This window comes from Alosa pseudoharengus, unplaced genomic scaffold, assembly GCF_046254945.1.
Source record: "Alosa pseudoharengus isolate Yale_2024_CS ecotype anadromous, Long Island Sound unplaced genomic scaffold, YU_APseudo_1.1 YU_APseudo_1.1_scf_16, whole genome shotgun sequence".
Classification (NCBI taxonomy): Eukaryota; Metazoa; Chordata; class Actinopteri; order Clupeiformes; family Clupeidae; genus Alosa; species Alosa pseudoharengus.
The window spans coordinates 16,335,586-16,350,845 of NW_027468630.1; the positions used below are offsets into that span (position 1 = coordinate 16,335,586).

At 40.4% G+C, this 15,260-nt stretch overlaps 1 protein-coding gene and 1 pseudogene across 1 annotated transcript; one reads left to right on the forward strand and one right to left on the reverse strand.

The window, feature by feature from the left end:
* Window positions 1-910: 910 nt before the first annotated feature.
* On the reverse strand, window positions 911-3,671 carry LOC143125607 (small EDRK-rich factor 2-like). Its single transcript, XM_076287229.1, has 3 exons — window positions 3,561-3,671; window positions 2,642-2,747; window positions 911-1,320 (listed from the first exon to the last, which is right to left on the reverse strand). The coding sequence occupies exons 1-3, from the start codon at window positions 3,565-3,567 to the stop codon at window positions 1,251-1,253; spliced, it is 183 nt and encodes a 60-aa protein (XP_076143344.1). The 5' UTR covers window positions 3,568-3,671; the 3' UTR covers window positions 911-1,250.
* Window positions 3,672-5,235: 1,564 nt separating this feature from the next.
* Window positions 5,236-6,352, forward strand: LOC143126105 (C5a anaphylatoxin chemotactic receptor 1-like; annotated as a pseudogene).
* Window positions 6,353-15,260: the final 8,908 nt, after the last annotated feature.

Sequence of the window (15,260 nt, forward strand, 5' to 3'; positions counted from 1 at the left end):
TTTTCTAATACTGAAATGTATCAAAGCAGCAAGCAACCTATAACCAGATAAAAGATTATCAGAATGAAACCATGCAAGATTGAAGCGATTAGGATGTTACTGTTAGATTTAGGGCCCGTCCCATTTCTCCCCCCTTAAAACTTCCACTTGGTTTTGATTGCCCTCAACATTAAAGCCCCCTCAACAAGGGAAGTGGAGGTGAAGATCTTTCCCTATAAATTGGGACACCACTAAATGCAAATTAGCGTAGCGAACGTGCTCACCTACGTCACGCGCAGCGCCGACGTGTCTACCGGTAGTAGCCTGCTACTATTTTCATTCAGGAACATGCCCATTCCAGCGGTTGTTGTTGTGTGGGCTGTGCTGGTTTATCTACGTCTAGTTAATCAACAAAGATATTCGTGTTCATGTGAACGCCAGAACACCCACCTTAAATATTGACGAAACTACCCAGATCAGATATATAACGTTATTTGATGGACAGACTCTCTCAAAGCACTCAGCAGATATCATGAACATCGTCAGATAGCTTCGTGAGATATTTTCTAACATTAGTGTTCAAAACTCAATAGTCCATCAGATGTGCATCCAGCTAACATATTCCAACATATTTCGAAATTTTAATATGCTTATTTGCGAAAATATATGAAAAATTTGGCCGGCTCGCAGAGCTCGCATGGTATCCAGGGTAATTTCATCTCCCACTTCGTTTTAAGCCTGCATCGGTCCTGGCTATGTTTTGAGGGTTGATTTTAAGGGCAAAATAGCACTTCCCCTTGCTCCCTATAGTAATGGGACACCCTAGCCCTACACGTGCACGCGCAAAAACGAGGGTTAGGGCAAAAATCTAGGGGTAGGGGAGGTATTGGGACGGGCCCTTAGGCTAAGCAATCAAATGAACAGCGAGATCTGAATTAGAAAGCCTATACTTTATTTGACTGGATACATATTGATACAAAAAAATCTTTGTGTACGCAGTTATACATTAGTTCTACCACCAGTATTTTGCTCAAAGGATCCATTGCCAGATGTAGATGACAAGAACTCGAAAAAAAAGGGAGGGGGGGGATCCTTTAGTTCACCAGAGGGTGGAGAAATATTGACGGGGCAAGCCTGGTTTGGTTTGAGGACTTAGCCTACTCTTTAAGAGCCGGGTCATGATGGGAATCCATTGTCGTGACAAGAGTTTCAGACTGAAGTTGTTGTTTTTTTCCTTGATTAGGTGTTGTAGCTGCCCCCTCCTGCTGTGGCTACTTCCCTTGGCCACCTGCCTTGTCTTTAGCCGCCGCTTTTTGCTTCTGCTGCATTATCTCTGCATCTCTGAAAATATATATATATAAAAAAAAAATACACAGGTTAGAACTGAGTAGATGCAGCGGATAAAGAGCCATGCCATACACTTTTCAATTTTATAACATTCCCTGTGATGCTTTTGTAAAGTCTGCAGGGATTTTTAATTGAAGGGAGAAACCCTAACCCTACAGGAAAAAAGTAGGCTGATTTTGCAGTTGTGCTTATATTTTGATAGCCAATCATGCATGTAAGATTTATTATCCGGTATCTTCCAGGGGTTCAAGGCAGACAAAACGCAAAGCATTTGATTCAACACAACCAGTGATGCGTTCCTCAGTGCCACAAGAACTAATGGAGAGTGATTAGGCAAGGTTTGATTTCTGTGTTTTTGTTGTTTTTTGTTTGATTGATTGTTTCGTTTTGTGACCGCAGGGGGTGGGGGATGGTTTTTGTTTTTTACACCATTTGACACAAACTGTCATACATTGTGGAAGTCATTCTGTATGTCTGAATGATATAAATGGTGCTAATAAAAAATTGATCACTAAAAAAACAGTGATGCGTTGAACTCTGTTGTTCGCGCAAGAACAATTGAGAAGCGTCAAGCCATTGTTTGCTTTCTTTTCTCATTTTTTCAGAGCCTGTTTTATTTTATTTTCAACTCTTGCATTTTTAATAGGTGGTTTGTAAACTGTTGCTGATACGATAACACCAACAAACCCAAACAATAGAGAAAACTACTTCAGGAGAGTAAAGAAATGTAATTTCTAACTGGCATTTGCTCATATGATAATGATTAGCTGTTCACTTGCTGTTACAGTATATCTTTAACTCCATTTAACCTTTAACTTAAATAAAGGTTAGGTCTGCTATTGCCTTCGCTTAAATCTGGCTGTTGTGTTTTCATGTTGGCCAATCGCTCTCTGTCATATTATAACTATAATCAAAATCGGGATAGCCAGGATACTGAAGTGCATGTAAACTAGTCACTTAGACATCTAATGACAGTTCCAGGCAATTTTCTTACAACACATTGTTCAGCTTTTTAATCCACGTCAAGGACACTCTAACAGCCAAACTGAGGTTACAATTATGTGACATTCAATTCATAGTCAAGACGGTTTAAAAAAAAAAAAAAAATCAACCATAAACAACATATGCTCATCACACACACACACACACACATGTGTGTGTGTGTATATATATATATATATATATATATATATATATATATACACACATACACACACACACATACACATACACACGGTCTTTACCCTCAATTTTTAAAACTTGACATTTTTATAATAGTATACTGTTTTGTGAGACATGTGGGTGTGTGTGATACCTTAGCTTGCGGGCAGCTGCTGACAGCCCGTCGTCCGGGCGCTTTCCCTTGGCCGCATCATTCTTTTTGGCATTTTTCGCACGGGCAAGCTCGCGCTGGTTTCCCCCTGAAAAGACAAGAGTTGCATTATGACTACAAAGAGAGTCTGTGGTACAGAGTAAAAATGGTCAATTTGCACATATTAAACAATTCAGATGGTCCAATTCATGATTCGACTCCAAATGTATGCGCATGTCAAAAAAGTGGCATTTGCAACAACAGGATTACTTATGATCATTCAGAGCTGGAAACATCAAGAGCCAACGTGGCAATGGGGGCGCCAGAGAGCGCGCGCATGACAATAACAAACCTCAACAATAGTGGAAGTGCAAAAGATTTGCTGGACGTCGTAACACAATCTTAGAGTTTACTGCTGTCTCAAGTGTGATCACCATAAAATCAATAAATAACTAAATAAATGTCTGCCGTCACGTCGTATCGGAATCTTTATATAGACAAAAGCAAACGTCGTTAGTTATATGACGTTATACTAGCCTGCTAGCGATTGCATGCTTGTTTTGCACCAGTATAAGGTTAACGTTATGCCATGGGATTTAACAGAGATTAATTAATTTACAGTGAATATTACTGAATCAGAGTGTCAATATAGATCTATTTTTTCATTACGTGACATTGTAACAGCTCTACAGGCAGATATTGTGCAAAAGCGCATCGAACGCTGGTTATTAGCTGACGTTAGATAGCTATCACTAAACCAGCTGGCTAGCTATCTTTTCAACATAGCTTCCTTTCCTTTCATGGTGTCGAAGTGATGTGTTAGCTAGCAGCACAGCATTTACCAACATTGGTTGTTTTTCGGTTAAATACTACAAACCAACAAAAACGTATGCCTCAAATAAGGCTAAAAATGGATACCTACTCGTCATACTTATTATGGAGCGTTTCTCGAAGTCCAAATGCTAATACCACGACCGTGGACCAGGACCACCTCCCCGACAAACCTACGGCGATCTTTTTTTTCCTTTAAGGAAGTCTCGTCAGAAACACCGTGCAGCTGCGTGCTTACGTCAGACTGTAGATTTACAAGTGGGTGGTGCTTTTTAGACAGGGCAAAACCGGGCAAAACCTAAACCTACAACGATCCGATAAAGGTCACAACCAAACCTTTATCAATTGAGATCCTATTACTTTTATGCGTAGAATCCATTTCTGCTTGAGGCATTTTTGTATCAGTTAATTAGATAATTTCTATAGGCTATTTTAATAAATGAGCGGATAGGCCTATACATATATTTCAAACACATGTATTGATAATTTGGCTGTAGGTAGACACAGCCATGTCTTCTGGTCTCCGTTTCTCGAGGTCACAGAAATGTGTGAGCCTAAAAGTTTATCGAAAGTCGAAACAATGGCAAGATAAATGCACGTGCACCATAAACGGCGAAATATGGTCCAATGAAATATTGGAGTTGGTGACTTTTTTGGTGTAATAGTATTAAGATGTTGAACAAAAAACATGGACTGAAGTTTCTGGGATTTCTTAATGAAAGAGAGATGGAGTTCTCATAAATCCACAATTCACAAATCCCCCCTCGCAAATTAGTTCATGAAATTGCAAGCATATTAACTTTCACAAATAGCCTCAGATATCTAGACTAATTAAGTAAAAGAATATTAATATTCTCCTTGATATAATGTTCTTATAAAGAGGAACTCATTCATCGACAATACATATTTAGGTTCTAATTTGCATAATGTATCTGCAATATTACATGAAAATAACATCATTTTGCATAATTATTTGATCAAATTTGAATATGTTGAGGCCAGAGGACATATGGCTCTGTCTTCCTATTGCATGCTAATTTATCAATACTTGTCTTTGAAATATGTTATATCTGCTAATTTATTCAAATGTATTCTATAACTATGCATGGCACAAAAATAGAAATGGATTCTACGCGAAAAAGTATGGGATCAACTGAGATAAGTTTGGTGACCTTTATCAGATCGTTGTAGGTTTTGCCCTGTCTATGTTAGTCCTTGAGCCAGAGGGGTTGGTCGGCGTCGGTACCATCTGAGGGGAATAGGCTACGGCTCCTAATTTTTGGCAAGGCATACCACCCTAGAGTTAGAAAATAAGTGATAGCATTGCATTAGTAGCTTTTCACTCTTTATGTCTAAAATACGCTTATGTAAAGATATATTTGGTGAACAGGTTAAAAAGCTAGCTAGATATCCTTCCACAGTTGATTATTTATGTCAATATTTTTTGTTTTGGAAGTTTTCTGAAATAGTATGTATAAATATGTAAATTGTCTAATGACATATACAATAATTCAAGTGCAGAAATCTTAACAGTCAGGTTCAAAATGCATCTTCTTCTTCTTTTTCCATTTTTGTGGCATTAGAGTTAAAAATGTTATTTCTCAAATGCTATATATTTTTGAGAATGTCTTTTTTAAAATTAGCTGAAATTCATTTCATTTCAGCATGTTGGGCCAACTCTGTTTTACAATAAAGAACACAGTGTTATGAATAGAGCACTATGCATGTGTGATTTTCTGTTACCAGTTCCATCATGCCACCACTAGATGGAGACTATAGAGTCAACTGCCAACTTTGATAGAGAAAATTTTGGGTCAGTAAGGGATGGTATAGCCTGAAAATGTTTACCCCAGGATTGTCTAAATCTCTCCAGCATTTGCTCTTTGTAAAGGGTGTAAATCTTTCCTTTGCCAAAGAGAAAATTGCATGCTGATCAATTTCTGTGTTTGGGGGAGAGTTTGTCAATTACCTGGATATGAAATTGCCTGTACATTCAGCAGGTGAGTTTTGAACATTCTAACCGAAGATTCTGTTCCGCAACAACGTAAGGTTCGAAAATTCAATGAACTCAGAGCCTAGAGAACCTGGCCCTGACCGACCTGCTGTGCTGCCTGTCCCTGCCCCTGCTGATGATTCCGCTGGCCCAGGACATGCACTGGTCCATGGGCCCAATGGCCTGCAAGCTGCTGCACGGCACCTTCTTCCTGGTCATGTACTGTAGTGTGCTGCAGCTGGCGCTCATCAGCATGGACCACTGGATGCTGGTCAGCTGGCCCGTCTGGTGCCAGAACTGGCGCTGCTGGGCAGTGCCCCACAGTTCGTCATCCAGGAAGCCGTGGAACCGAAGTCGATCTTGGTGGGGTGCCGGAAAAGATCAGGTGTATGTCCGTGTTGCACAGCATGACGGCCGCCTGGGCTATAACCATCTTCCGCTTCATGATGGGCTTTGCCCTGCCGTTCATGGTGATCTGTGTGAGCCACTGACGCGTGTACCAACGGGCGTCGGGGCGTGGGCAAAGCCGCGGAGGGCGCGAAGGGTCGGCGCGAGCCGCCCGTGTCATCATCTCACTGGTGCTGAGCTTCTTCCTGTGCTGGGCGCCGGTGCACATGCTGGACATCGTGCACCTGGCTCTGCCAGCTGACCACCACATCCACCACGGCTACAAGCTGGCGTGGGCCAACGTGCTGGCCACCTGCCTGGCCTACGTCAACAGCTGCCTTAACCCCGTCATCTACGTGTGCATGGGCCGCGGCTTCAAGGAGGGAATCATACGCGGGCTCCGCAGTGTGCTCCACCTGGCCTCCGAGGCGCCCACTCACTCCATGGGAGGGACGCAAAACTCAAAGAGCACCACTGCGAACACACTGGACAGGAGTGTGTGACTCCAACAGCGGCCACACCTGACCTAACCTGACCTGGTCCAACAATGAATCACGCCTCCGACTGAACATTCGTAGAGTAAATTAATATGAACACATAACATGGTAGTTCACTGAGACCTTCCTTTCCAACTCTCCTACCACTGCTCTGTCTGATTGTATATATGCAAGCCCTCTATGGTTTCCCAGTCTGCTTGCTACTCTGTGCTGCTGATTGTTTTTTTAATGTTTTGTAAGGTGTCCTCAAGTGCCTTGAAAGCTGCCTATAAATAAATGCACTATAATGATGAAAATGTATATTAGCGTTATTATTGTTATTATTATTATTATTATTATTATTATTATTATATGTGGTCCTTAATGTAACAGAACATGTTGTTCATGGCTCATACACAAATCTTCATAGTTTTACTACTGATGTTTACACCACTTCAATCTGCTGTGTAGATAAAAAGCAGACGTGTCAGATACTTTAGCATCCGTTCGGGGAATTACACTTACAATTACACAATTCTTTCTTCAACTTCCCTCCGTTCCTTTACCACAAAGTCCTTGTTTCATTGATTGATTGATTATTTTGTATTATGTAGTGTAACTTCTGTAAAGGTCTGACATGAGAAGAGAATCCATTCTGACTGCCATATCTCAATGAAGGTCTGAAATGAAAGGTGTGTGCACTTTCACTATCCAATGCATTGCCTCTCTGTAAGCTAGCACACAATAGCCCAATATGGGGTCACCCCTATGTTCCCCGGGTCCTATATTACCCGCTCGGGGTTAGGGTTAGGGTTGGGGTTATAGTTATGGTTAGGGTTTTAAAAAAGGGTCCTATGTTCCCCGGTCCCATACAAAGCGGGGAACATAGGACCCGGGGAACATAGGTACGCTCCTGCCAAATGGTACTTTTTAGCAACCCAGCACAAGTGATAGGATGGTACTCTTTAGCAACCCAGCACAAGTGATAGGATGAAGGAAATAATGAAAAAAAGGTGAACCAAAGGAAATGGTAATTTTTGCAAGTGAATACATCCATGGAAAATAAGCAAAGTTTACTCTTAAAAAGTGTACAACGGTGTGACACATATGCACATAACACATGCTACAACCACCATTTTGATTGTGCAAGATTGTGTAAACTTGCAGACCAAAGCAGTGGTTTTGTGCAATTCCTCTCCCTTCCTAGCCTGGGTGCCAGCCGAACTTAGTCCCGCCCACAACATTTGAGGTCAGGAAGTTCTCTCTCTAGCCTACTCTCTAGGGCTCTGAATGAAACCAGATATTCTTTAGAACGTTCAATTTCCAACATTCCCGTAACACCAGTGTGATGGTACGGGCTTAAAAGCTTAAACACTGTACCAAAGGAGAATGTCTCCACTTTACCAGAGCTTGAAGGATGGTCCACAGTGTGTTGGTACCTGGGGGGCATATAGAAAATGGACTGTGACATCTGTGCCACATCTTGGGGCCTGTAGGAGACATAAGGAAAAGTAATAATGAAGGGCAATTCCACGGAAAATTTACTTTTTGTCACATCCATAACGCCAGTGAAATGCCTTGGCATTTGTATGATGTGAATAACAACATTCATTTTTTGTGCATTTTTTCTCATGTACATTCTTCAGCCAAAAATAGCAAATTCTCAAATTTCATGTAATCATTCACATCATACCATACCATCACATTTTATTGGCGTTGGATGTTACAAAAAACATAATTTTCCATGGAATTGCCCTGAAACAAAGGTGTTGCATTGGAATTGAGTCACATTCAGTACTCTAAAAATGACCTGTGTTGAATATTTGGCCAGTTATATTTCTTGGGGTTGTCCCAGTGACATTTTCATCTTGGATGCCAATCAGATTTCACTATAAGAAAATAACAAAGAAGTTAAAAGATGACCTGTGTGTAAACTGTGAGGTTAACACAAACTGAGCCATACAACATTCGTTGTAACATTCAAGAACTGATAAAACAATTAATCATGAAAAATAAAAGTCCACAAAATTGTGATTGCTCTATGTCTCGTGGCTACTTCATCATGGCCTTGGTGAGATGTTACGCTGTTTCATTCTCTAATGGACTGAAAGCAGTGTTGGCTTGGCCCTTCCCCGCTTATACCACAGTTTTGCATATGTTATGGTTATGGTATTTAGCAAACACATTGGTCCAAAGCAACCTACAGTTGCCTTGCGAAGAGGGCACCAGTGGAAGACATAGGATACCCATGTCCCTTTATAGTTTTTTCTGCAACAATCACAGAACGTCTCAGCTTAGCCCAACCACTGACGACAGATGCATTGCATCTTTATTGCCTTCTTTTGAGTCTGAGAGGAATTGTTAACATTGAAGTGTGACTGCATTGTATATTGGTGGTTAGCATGAGAATGAAATTTGTAAACCGGGTCAGGCAGCCCTAATCAAAGGCCTGATCAGACGGAGAGAAGCTGCCGCAGACGGGTGAGTCATTATGAAATCACTGCATTAGCTGTATCCTGGGCAGACTCATGACTATCCCTTTCATTTCTAAACACTCTTTGACTCTTTGACCTCCAGGTAAACAGTACTGTACTGGACACTACCATTATTAATATTACTATTAATAATGATTATTATGTGTTATAATGTTGTATTTATTTACACTTTTAAATGTATTATATAGAAGTAGACTGCTGATCAAATTAAAATAGCCAAACTTTGCAAAATATTAAAAAGTTTATTTCATCCAAAGTACACAATTGACTAAAAAAATTCTCCATTGCTTATAAAAATGTTCTAACATGTCCAACACCTGAGTGCTGCCATTCAAACTGTAGGCTAGGCTAGTCTTGACACAAACGAAGAAAGTCACCTGTTCTGCTTTCCTGCTTACTCATTTGTCATTACTCATGTTTTGGACATACATTTCATGTTGTCTGAAGAATCTAGACAAGAGCAGAAGAAAAGAAAAGAAACATTAGATACAGTATGGTGAAGGTAAAGCTAGAACAACCATAGGTCATGACAGATCGAAGCAGACGCGTAGAGTTTAAATGTGAACACAGATTACCGTTAACGTGCAATCATGCAAGCTAGCCGATAGTGCTAGCTGTTGGCTAACTTAAAGAAGCCCTATGCAACAATTTTAGCAAAAATTACCTTAATTATGCAGGTTGAGAGATGGTTCTACAACACTTTCTGGGTCGTTTGGTGGGTGCTTCGTCTCCCCCTATCGCTTCTCCGCGGAAAAAATGAATATGCAACTTTCTGTTCCCGGTCTGAGGAAATCCGGATGTGACTCAGCGGAAGTATTCAATCGCGCCTCGAAAATGTAGTCAGATTGTAGTTTCTAAGAAGATTGCAAAACGGACACCAACTTGGCTTTGTTGCTGTTGAAATTGTAAGTAGCCTACCTTTGGGTGAACTTCGTTTTTGTAATGTGGTTTGATAGTCTCTTGAACAATGTGTTTGCTCGACCGTTTTATTGTGAGCCCTGTAGCACTGCTATGTGTTTAGCTTGGTTTCTTGATGGCTAGCTCGCTAGCTAGTGGGGGTTTAGCGTAGCAGTCACTTGCTACCGAAGCTGCAGGGGGAGCTATGTCGTGAAAAATGCGAGCCCAAATCCGGCGAAAACCCAGAAACAACGAAGGAATAACCAGACCTGCATAGGGCTTCTATAACATGCAACACTATAAACTATTCAGTGCTATCCAGTCAAAAACACTAAATTTGATAACTAAATATGGAACAAATAAAACACACAAAAACACGTAGCCCATTGGTATTCTGATTCTACCAACCCCTGAATGTAGCCTAAGACAGGAATAGTGCAGCCAATCAGCAATCTTATGCAATTCCTTTGTTAGTTTAACAGAGACCTCTGTTGCATTTTTCCCATGAGTATATAAAACAGCGTCATCAGCGTTAATGTCAACATCACTGCAAACAGATGTCATTGATATATACTGAATAGCAGCGGTCCTAAGATCGACCTTTGTGGTATTCCCAGTGTGCACGACAGTGTGTTATTCCTCACACACTGGTGTTGGTCATTCAAGATTTAATCCAGTTTTTAGTGTTTATTGAGAGGTTGTATCTTACGTTAAACAGTAGCCTATATTGACAGTGTCAAAAGCCTTTCGTAAATGAAGGAAAACTGCTCCCACCACTCCTTGATAGGTTTGTTTTGATTACTTCAAGGAAGTAGCAGCAGGTTGTTTCAGGAGAATGTTTTTTCCTGAAACCGGATGTAAAAAAGCCTTCCAGGTGAGCAATTAGTTGTTCTGACATCACTACGCCTTAACAATCTTTGCTGACACTACTTTTTTAATAACCTTAGAGATGGGAGGATGCTGATAGGCCGATAGTTGCTGACTTCCTGTATGACCCCAGATTTCTACAGGGGTAACTATGGCAAAATTCAGGCTACTGGGGAAGATGCTCTCATTTGTTGACTTATTTATTAAAATAGTTAAGGTAATATATTCTCTATGCTGTTTTAAAAATGCAATATCAAGATATACCTTTCGCTTTGCTGTTAGACAGGATTGAGAGTATTTTTCCAACCATTCCCTCATTTGTCATATTTAGGTCAGAATCGCCACTAACCGTGTGGAAGGGAGGTGGGTTTTATTCAGGGCAGAATCGCCACTTACCAGTTTGGAAGGGAGGTGGCTTTTATTCAGGGCTGTGGTTCTGTGATTGCTTTCATTTTGTGCATACTGACAGCTAATTTCGAGTTTAACAGGTGTCACATTTACATTATTCAAAGCTGCTAGGCTATAGTTGCTCAAGAGCTACTCTATTGATGTTGTCTATGTGAAGAGATCAAACTCCCAATAGACTTGCTTAAAATTGTGTTAGGAAAAAAAGTTGAATGCCAGTGTAGGTTTTTGGTTATGGTTATGGTTATCAGACGCTTTTGTCCAAAGCGACATACATAAATTTAACAATAAACCATTTAAAAAGTTGGTAAGACTACATTAAGGAGAATAGCAATAATAAACAATAATGTCAATTCAATCAATAGCCTAATGAAAATAAATAAATACTATAATATAATACCATAACATAACACATAACATAAGAAAGGCTTAATAAACTAAGTGCATGTCGAACAGATATGCCTTTAGACCCCTCTTGAAAGACCCAAAGCTATCACAGGAACGGAGAGCACTGGGCAACTCATTCCATCAACAAGGAACCACTGATGAAAAGAGTCTTGACATAGAAAGGAATTGTTCCTCCGCGCTTCTGTGTTAAACAATCTGGTGCATCAACGTGAGAGATTTAAATTTAATTCCAGCCACTATAGGGAACCAGTGGAGAGTAACTAGGAGAAGAGTTACGTCTTTGGCTGATTGAAGACCAGGTGTGCTGCAGCATTCTGAATCAGTTGTAACGATCGTACTACACAAACAGGTAGGCCAGCTAACAGTGAATTACAATAGTCCAGCTTGGAGATAACCATGGCCTGTAAGATGTTGTGTGGAATCTTGTGTCAGATAAGGTCTGATCTTCTTTATGATTTTGCAATTGAGGCTACATGCTCAGAGAAGTTAAATCGGGCATCAATTACGATGCCCAGGTCACATGCTGAGTTGGGGTCAGTGAAGATAAGGCAAACTGGATGTAATCTGTAAATAGCTGTTTTGGAAACAACAAAAGCTCAGTTTTTGAAAGATTAAGCTGAAGGTGGCGATATTTCATCCAGACTGAAATACATTTAAGGCATGCAGAAATCCGATCGGAAACGCTAGAGTCCTCAGGTGGGAAAGATAGGTAAAGTTGAGTGTCGTCCGCATAGCAATGATTGTCAAATCCATGGGAGCGAATGGTCTCACCTAAGGAAGTGGTATAAATAGAGAAAAGTAGTGTCCCTAATACTGATCCCTAAGGCACACCTGTGGTGAGGTCAGAGGTCATGAGACTTTGATACCTGTCCTTGCCAAGAAACGCTAAAAGAATGCCATTTAAGGTAAGATTCAAACCAGTTAAGAGCTTTCCCAGAAATTCCCAGTTCAGATAATGTAGAAAGGAGAATGTCATGGTTGACAGTATCAAAGGCGGCAGATAAATCTAGTAAAATTAATACTGATGACTGAGCAGAGGACTTAGCTACTCTCAATGCTTCAGTCACAGACACAAGAGCAGTTTCAGTAGAATGACCACTCTTGAAAACAGACTGCATATGGTCTAGTAGATTATTCTTATAAAGGAAGTCACATACAGAAAAGGTTTCTACCTCAGACAAATATTTTTCCCTCAACCAGATTTTCTTTTCCTCAGACAGATTTGTTTTCCTCAGCTGCATTCATTTTTTCTTCTTCTCCCATGTCACCTCGGGGGCTCCACATGCAGGCTCCATTGACTACACTACTGCTCTAAACTGGCATAATCCTACAGAGGCATGATCAGTTTAATTAACATTTGCCTTGACAAAATGCAGTTCTAGCACTTTGAATAAACAATCACATTACAGTAAATAAGCAGTGTATAATGACATTGGTAAAATAGCATAATTTAACTTTTGTAGGCTAGTATATGACGTGTAGGTAAGCGTGTAGGTAGCCTACAAGCAAGGGCAGGGCTTCAGATGTCACACTTGTGGGGGTGTCTAGTCACAGGAAAACACGTTAATTTCCGATAATAGGGGAGGGAGGAAAGACCCCACGGTTTCCTGTGTGAGGGCTACACAAAAAGGCTGCAAACTTAAATGCAACACATGCCATACTCAACGTTTTGACTCTCAGCTTTCAAAGAGAGAACATGGCATATGTACCATCATCAAACTATGCAACGCAGTACATGCCATCAAACCAAGACAACGTGCCAATGCAAGTCGTGACCCACATGCCGCAGAGTCAACTTGTTTATGTGGATGTCCCCGTGCCGAGAGACCATATCATATGGTCAATGTTCCATCTTGTCTACTGTAACCCATTTTGCTTGGGGCTGGTAGCCTTCATATACTCCATAAAGGTGAGTAGAAACACGACAGCCATTTTTCAATAGAATGTTTTTCAAACTTTTTAATGCTTAAATTCCAGAATTCATAATAAGTTAGCCTATTCTGTCTACTTGGGTTTTTAGACAGTAAGATGTAACATAATAATTGTTAGGAAGAAAGAGAAATTACTTGTCTTTATTAAGGTAACTATCCAACAATGAAAAAACACATTAGCTGCAACTAAAAGAGAATAGAAAAGGCAGACCTTCTCTTCATCCAAAATAGTCATGGAATCTGTAAATCATTGGCTGTTGATGTTTGAAATGAAGTGAGTGAAAATGATTGCTATTCAGATGTTGTGTGAAGTCTGAAATATTCCATGCTACCACATGTACAGATTCATTATATCAATGGCCTAGACAATGAGTCATATTGCTGTGTAGGAAGCTTAATAAATATCCACACAAATGATACTTGCATTCAGGCAGCTATAACAACTAGGTTGCAGTTGTGCTCATAAGGTTACATACAGAATTTGTGAAATGTGCACCATTCTTTTAAGAATTAAGAACACATTTCAATAATTCGACTAAGATCGGAATACTCCATGTCTTAATTTGATTATGGATCAATGGATGCACTGGCATGGTGTTGAAAAGACAAAGATCATGCACCTGGAAGGAGCTATGGGTCATGGATGCTAACCGCATAAAATGTATTGTAAGAGCCACTTCCAACTCCACAGAACCTCATGGGTTGGGGAAGATGCAAGCTGTAAGCTAGCATGGTCATGGCTCTTTAAAGCATATCATGGTTGTAAAACTAGCTTGACCCAAGGTCGCTACACCTGGAGACATAATCAGGTTTTAAAATGACTGGCGGGCTTGCTTGAGAACAAGAGAGTTGAGATTCATTTTATGCTGGCAAATGACAGGGGCTGTAGAATTTTGTTTGTGCTAGAGGGGCAGTACAAGCAGTACAAGACAATGGGGCAAAGCATGGGACTGAAAACGTCTTGGATATTTAATTGTTGTGATTGCTTTGAGACCAGATATGGTGTTGTATTTGGAGAGTGAACATATCGTTTACTGTATCGAGCCATCTATTCCATTTGAAGCTGTGATTGAGGAAGCCTTTGAAAGGAAAAAAACAAAGTATGCTGAACTGGTAGCAGTGGTACGAGAGCGTGACTGGCAAGCACATAAGACAGATGCTAGATGGACCCATGGGGAAGCGGTGCGAGACTAATGGAGATAAGTGCTAGCAGCTACAGCAGCCACAACACTTCTGCTAGACTTTCAAGGACGGTCACTGGAAGGAGCTGTAAAACAGTTATCGGAGGCTGCTGAAAAAGCAGTTGAGGTTGAGGCGCTCACAGACTAATTGGGGTCATGTTGTAGCCTGAATTGACTTTGTTGTTTTGTAATTGTAGTTTGATTGTTCCTGGTATTTGTTGGCATCATCATGAGTGTAGAGGGGGGTGAGTCTAGGATGCCAGACACACTGTTTAGCCTTCTGGAGGTGTCGTGGGCCTAATTCAATGAAACTCTGAAGAAAGAAGGTGCCTGCTTGATGACCTCAGTAATAATTTGCCAGGGCATGTAAACTTATGAACACAACTATATATCAAATATGAATATTATTTGCATTACAATATTCTAGCACTTAATCAGTAGCCTATTTAATGCCTTTAAAAAGCATCTTAAATTAGAGAATTTGTCTGCAATTATAGCAACATTCAAGTTTGCAGTAATGCTGTTGTGTTACAGTCACGGGACAGGAAGATGGCAGGGGACCTTGCAGGAGCCAAAAGTTATGGATCCACTGCCTGTATCATGAACATCTTTGCCCTTGTCATAACTGTTATTATTTCTGCCATTGTAATTTTTTATATATATAATATAATCAGGACACTAGCTGAAATTGCTAAAGATTTTAAAAGATTTTAAAGTCCTGTAGTGTGAGATCAGCAGTTCTTCAGATATT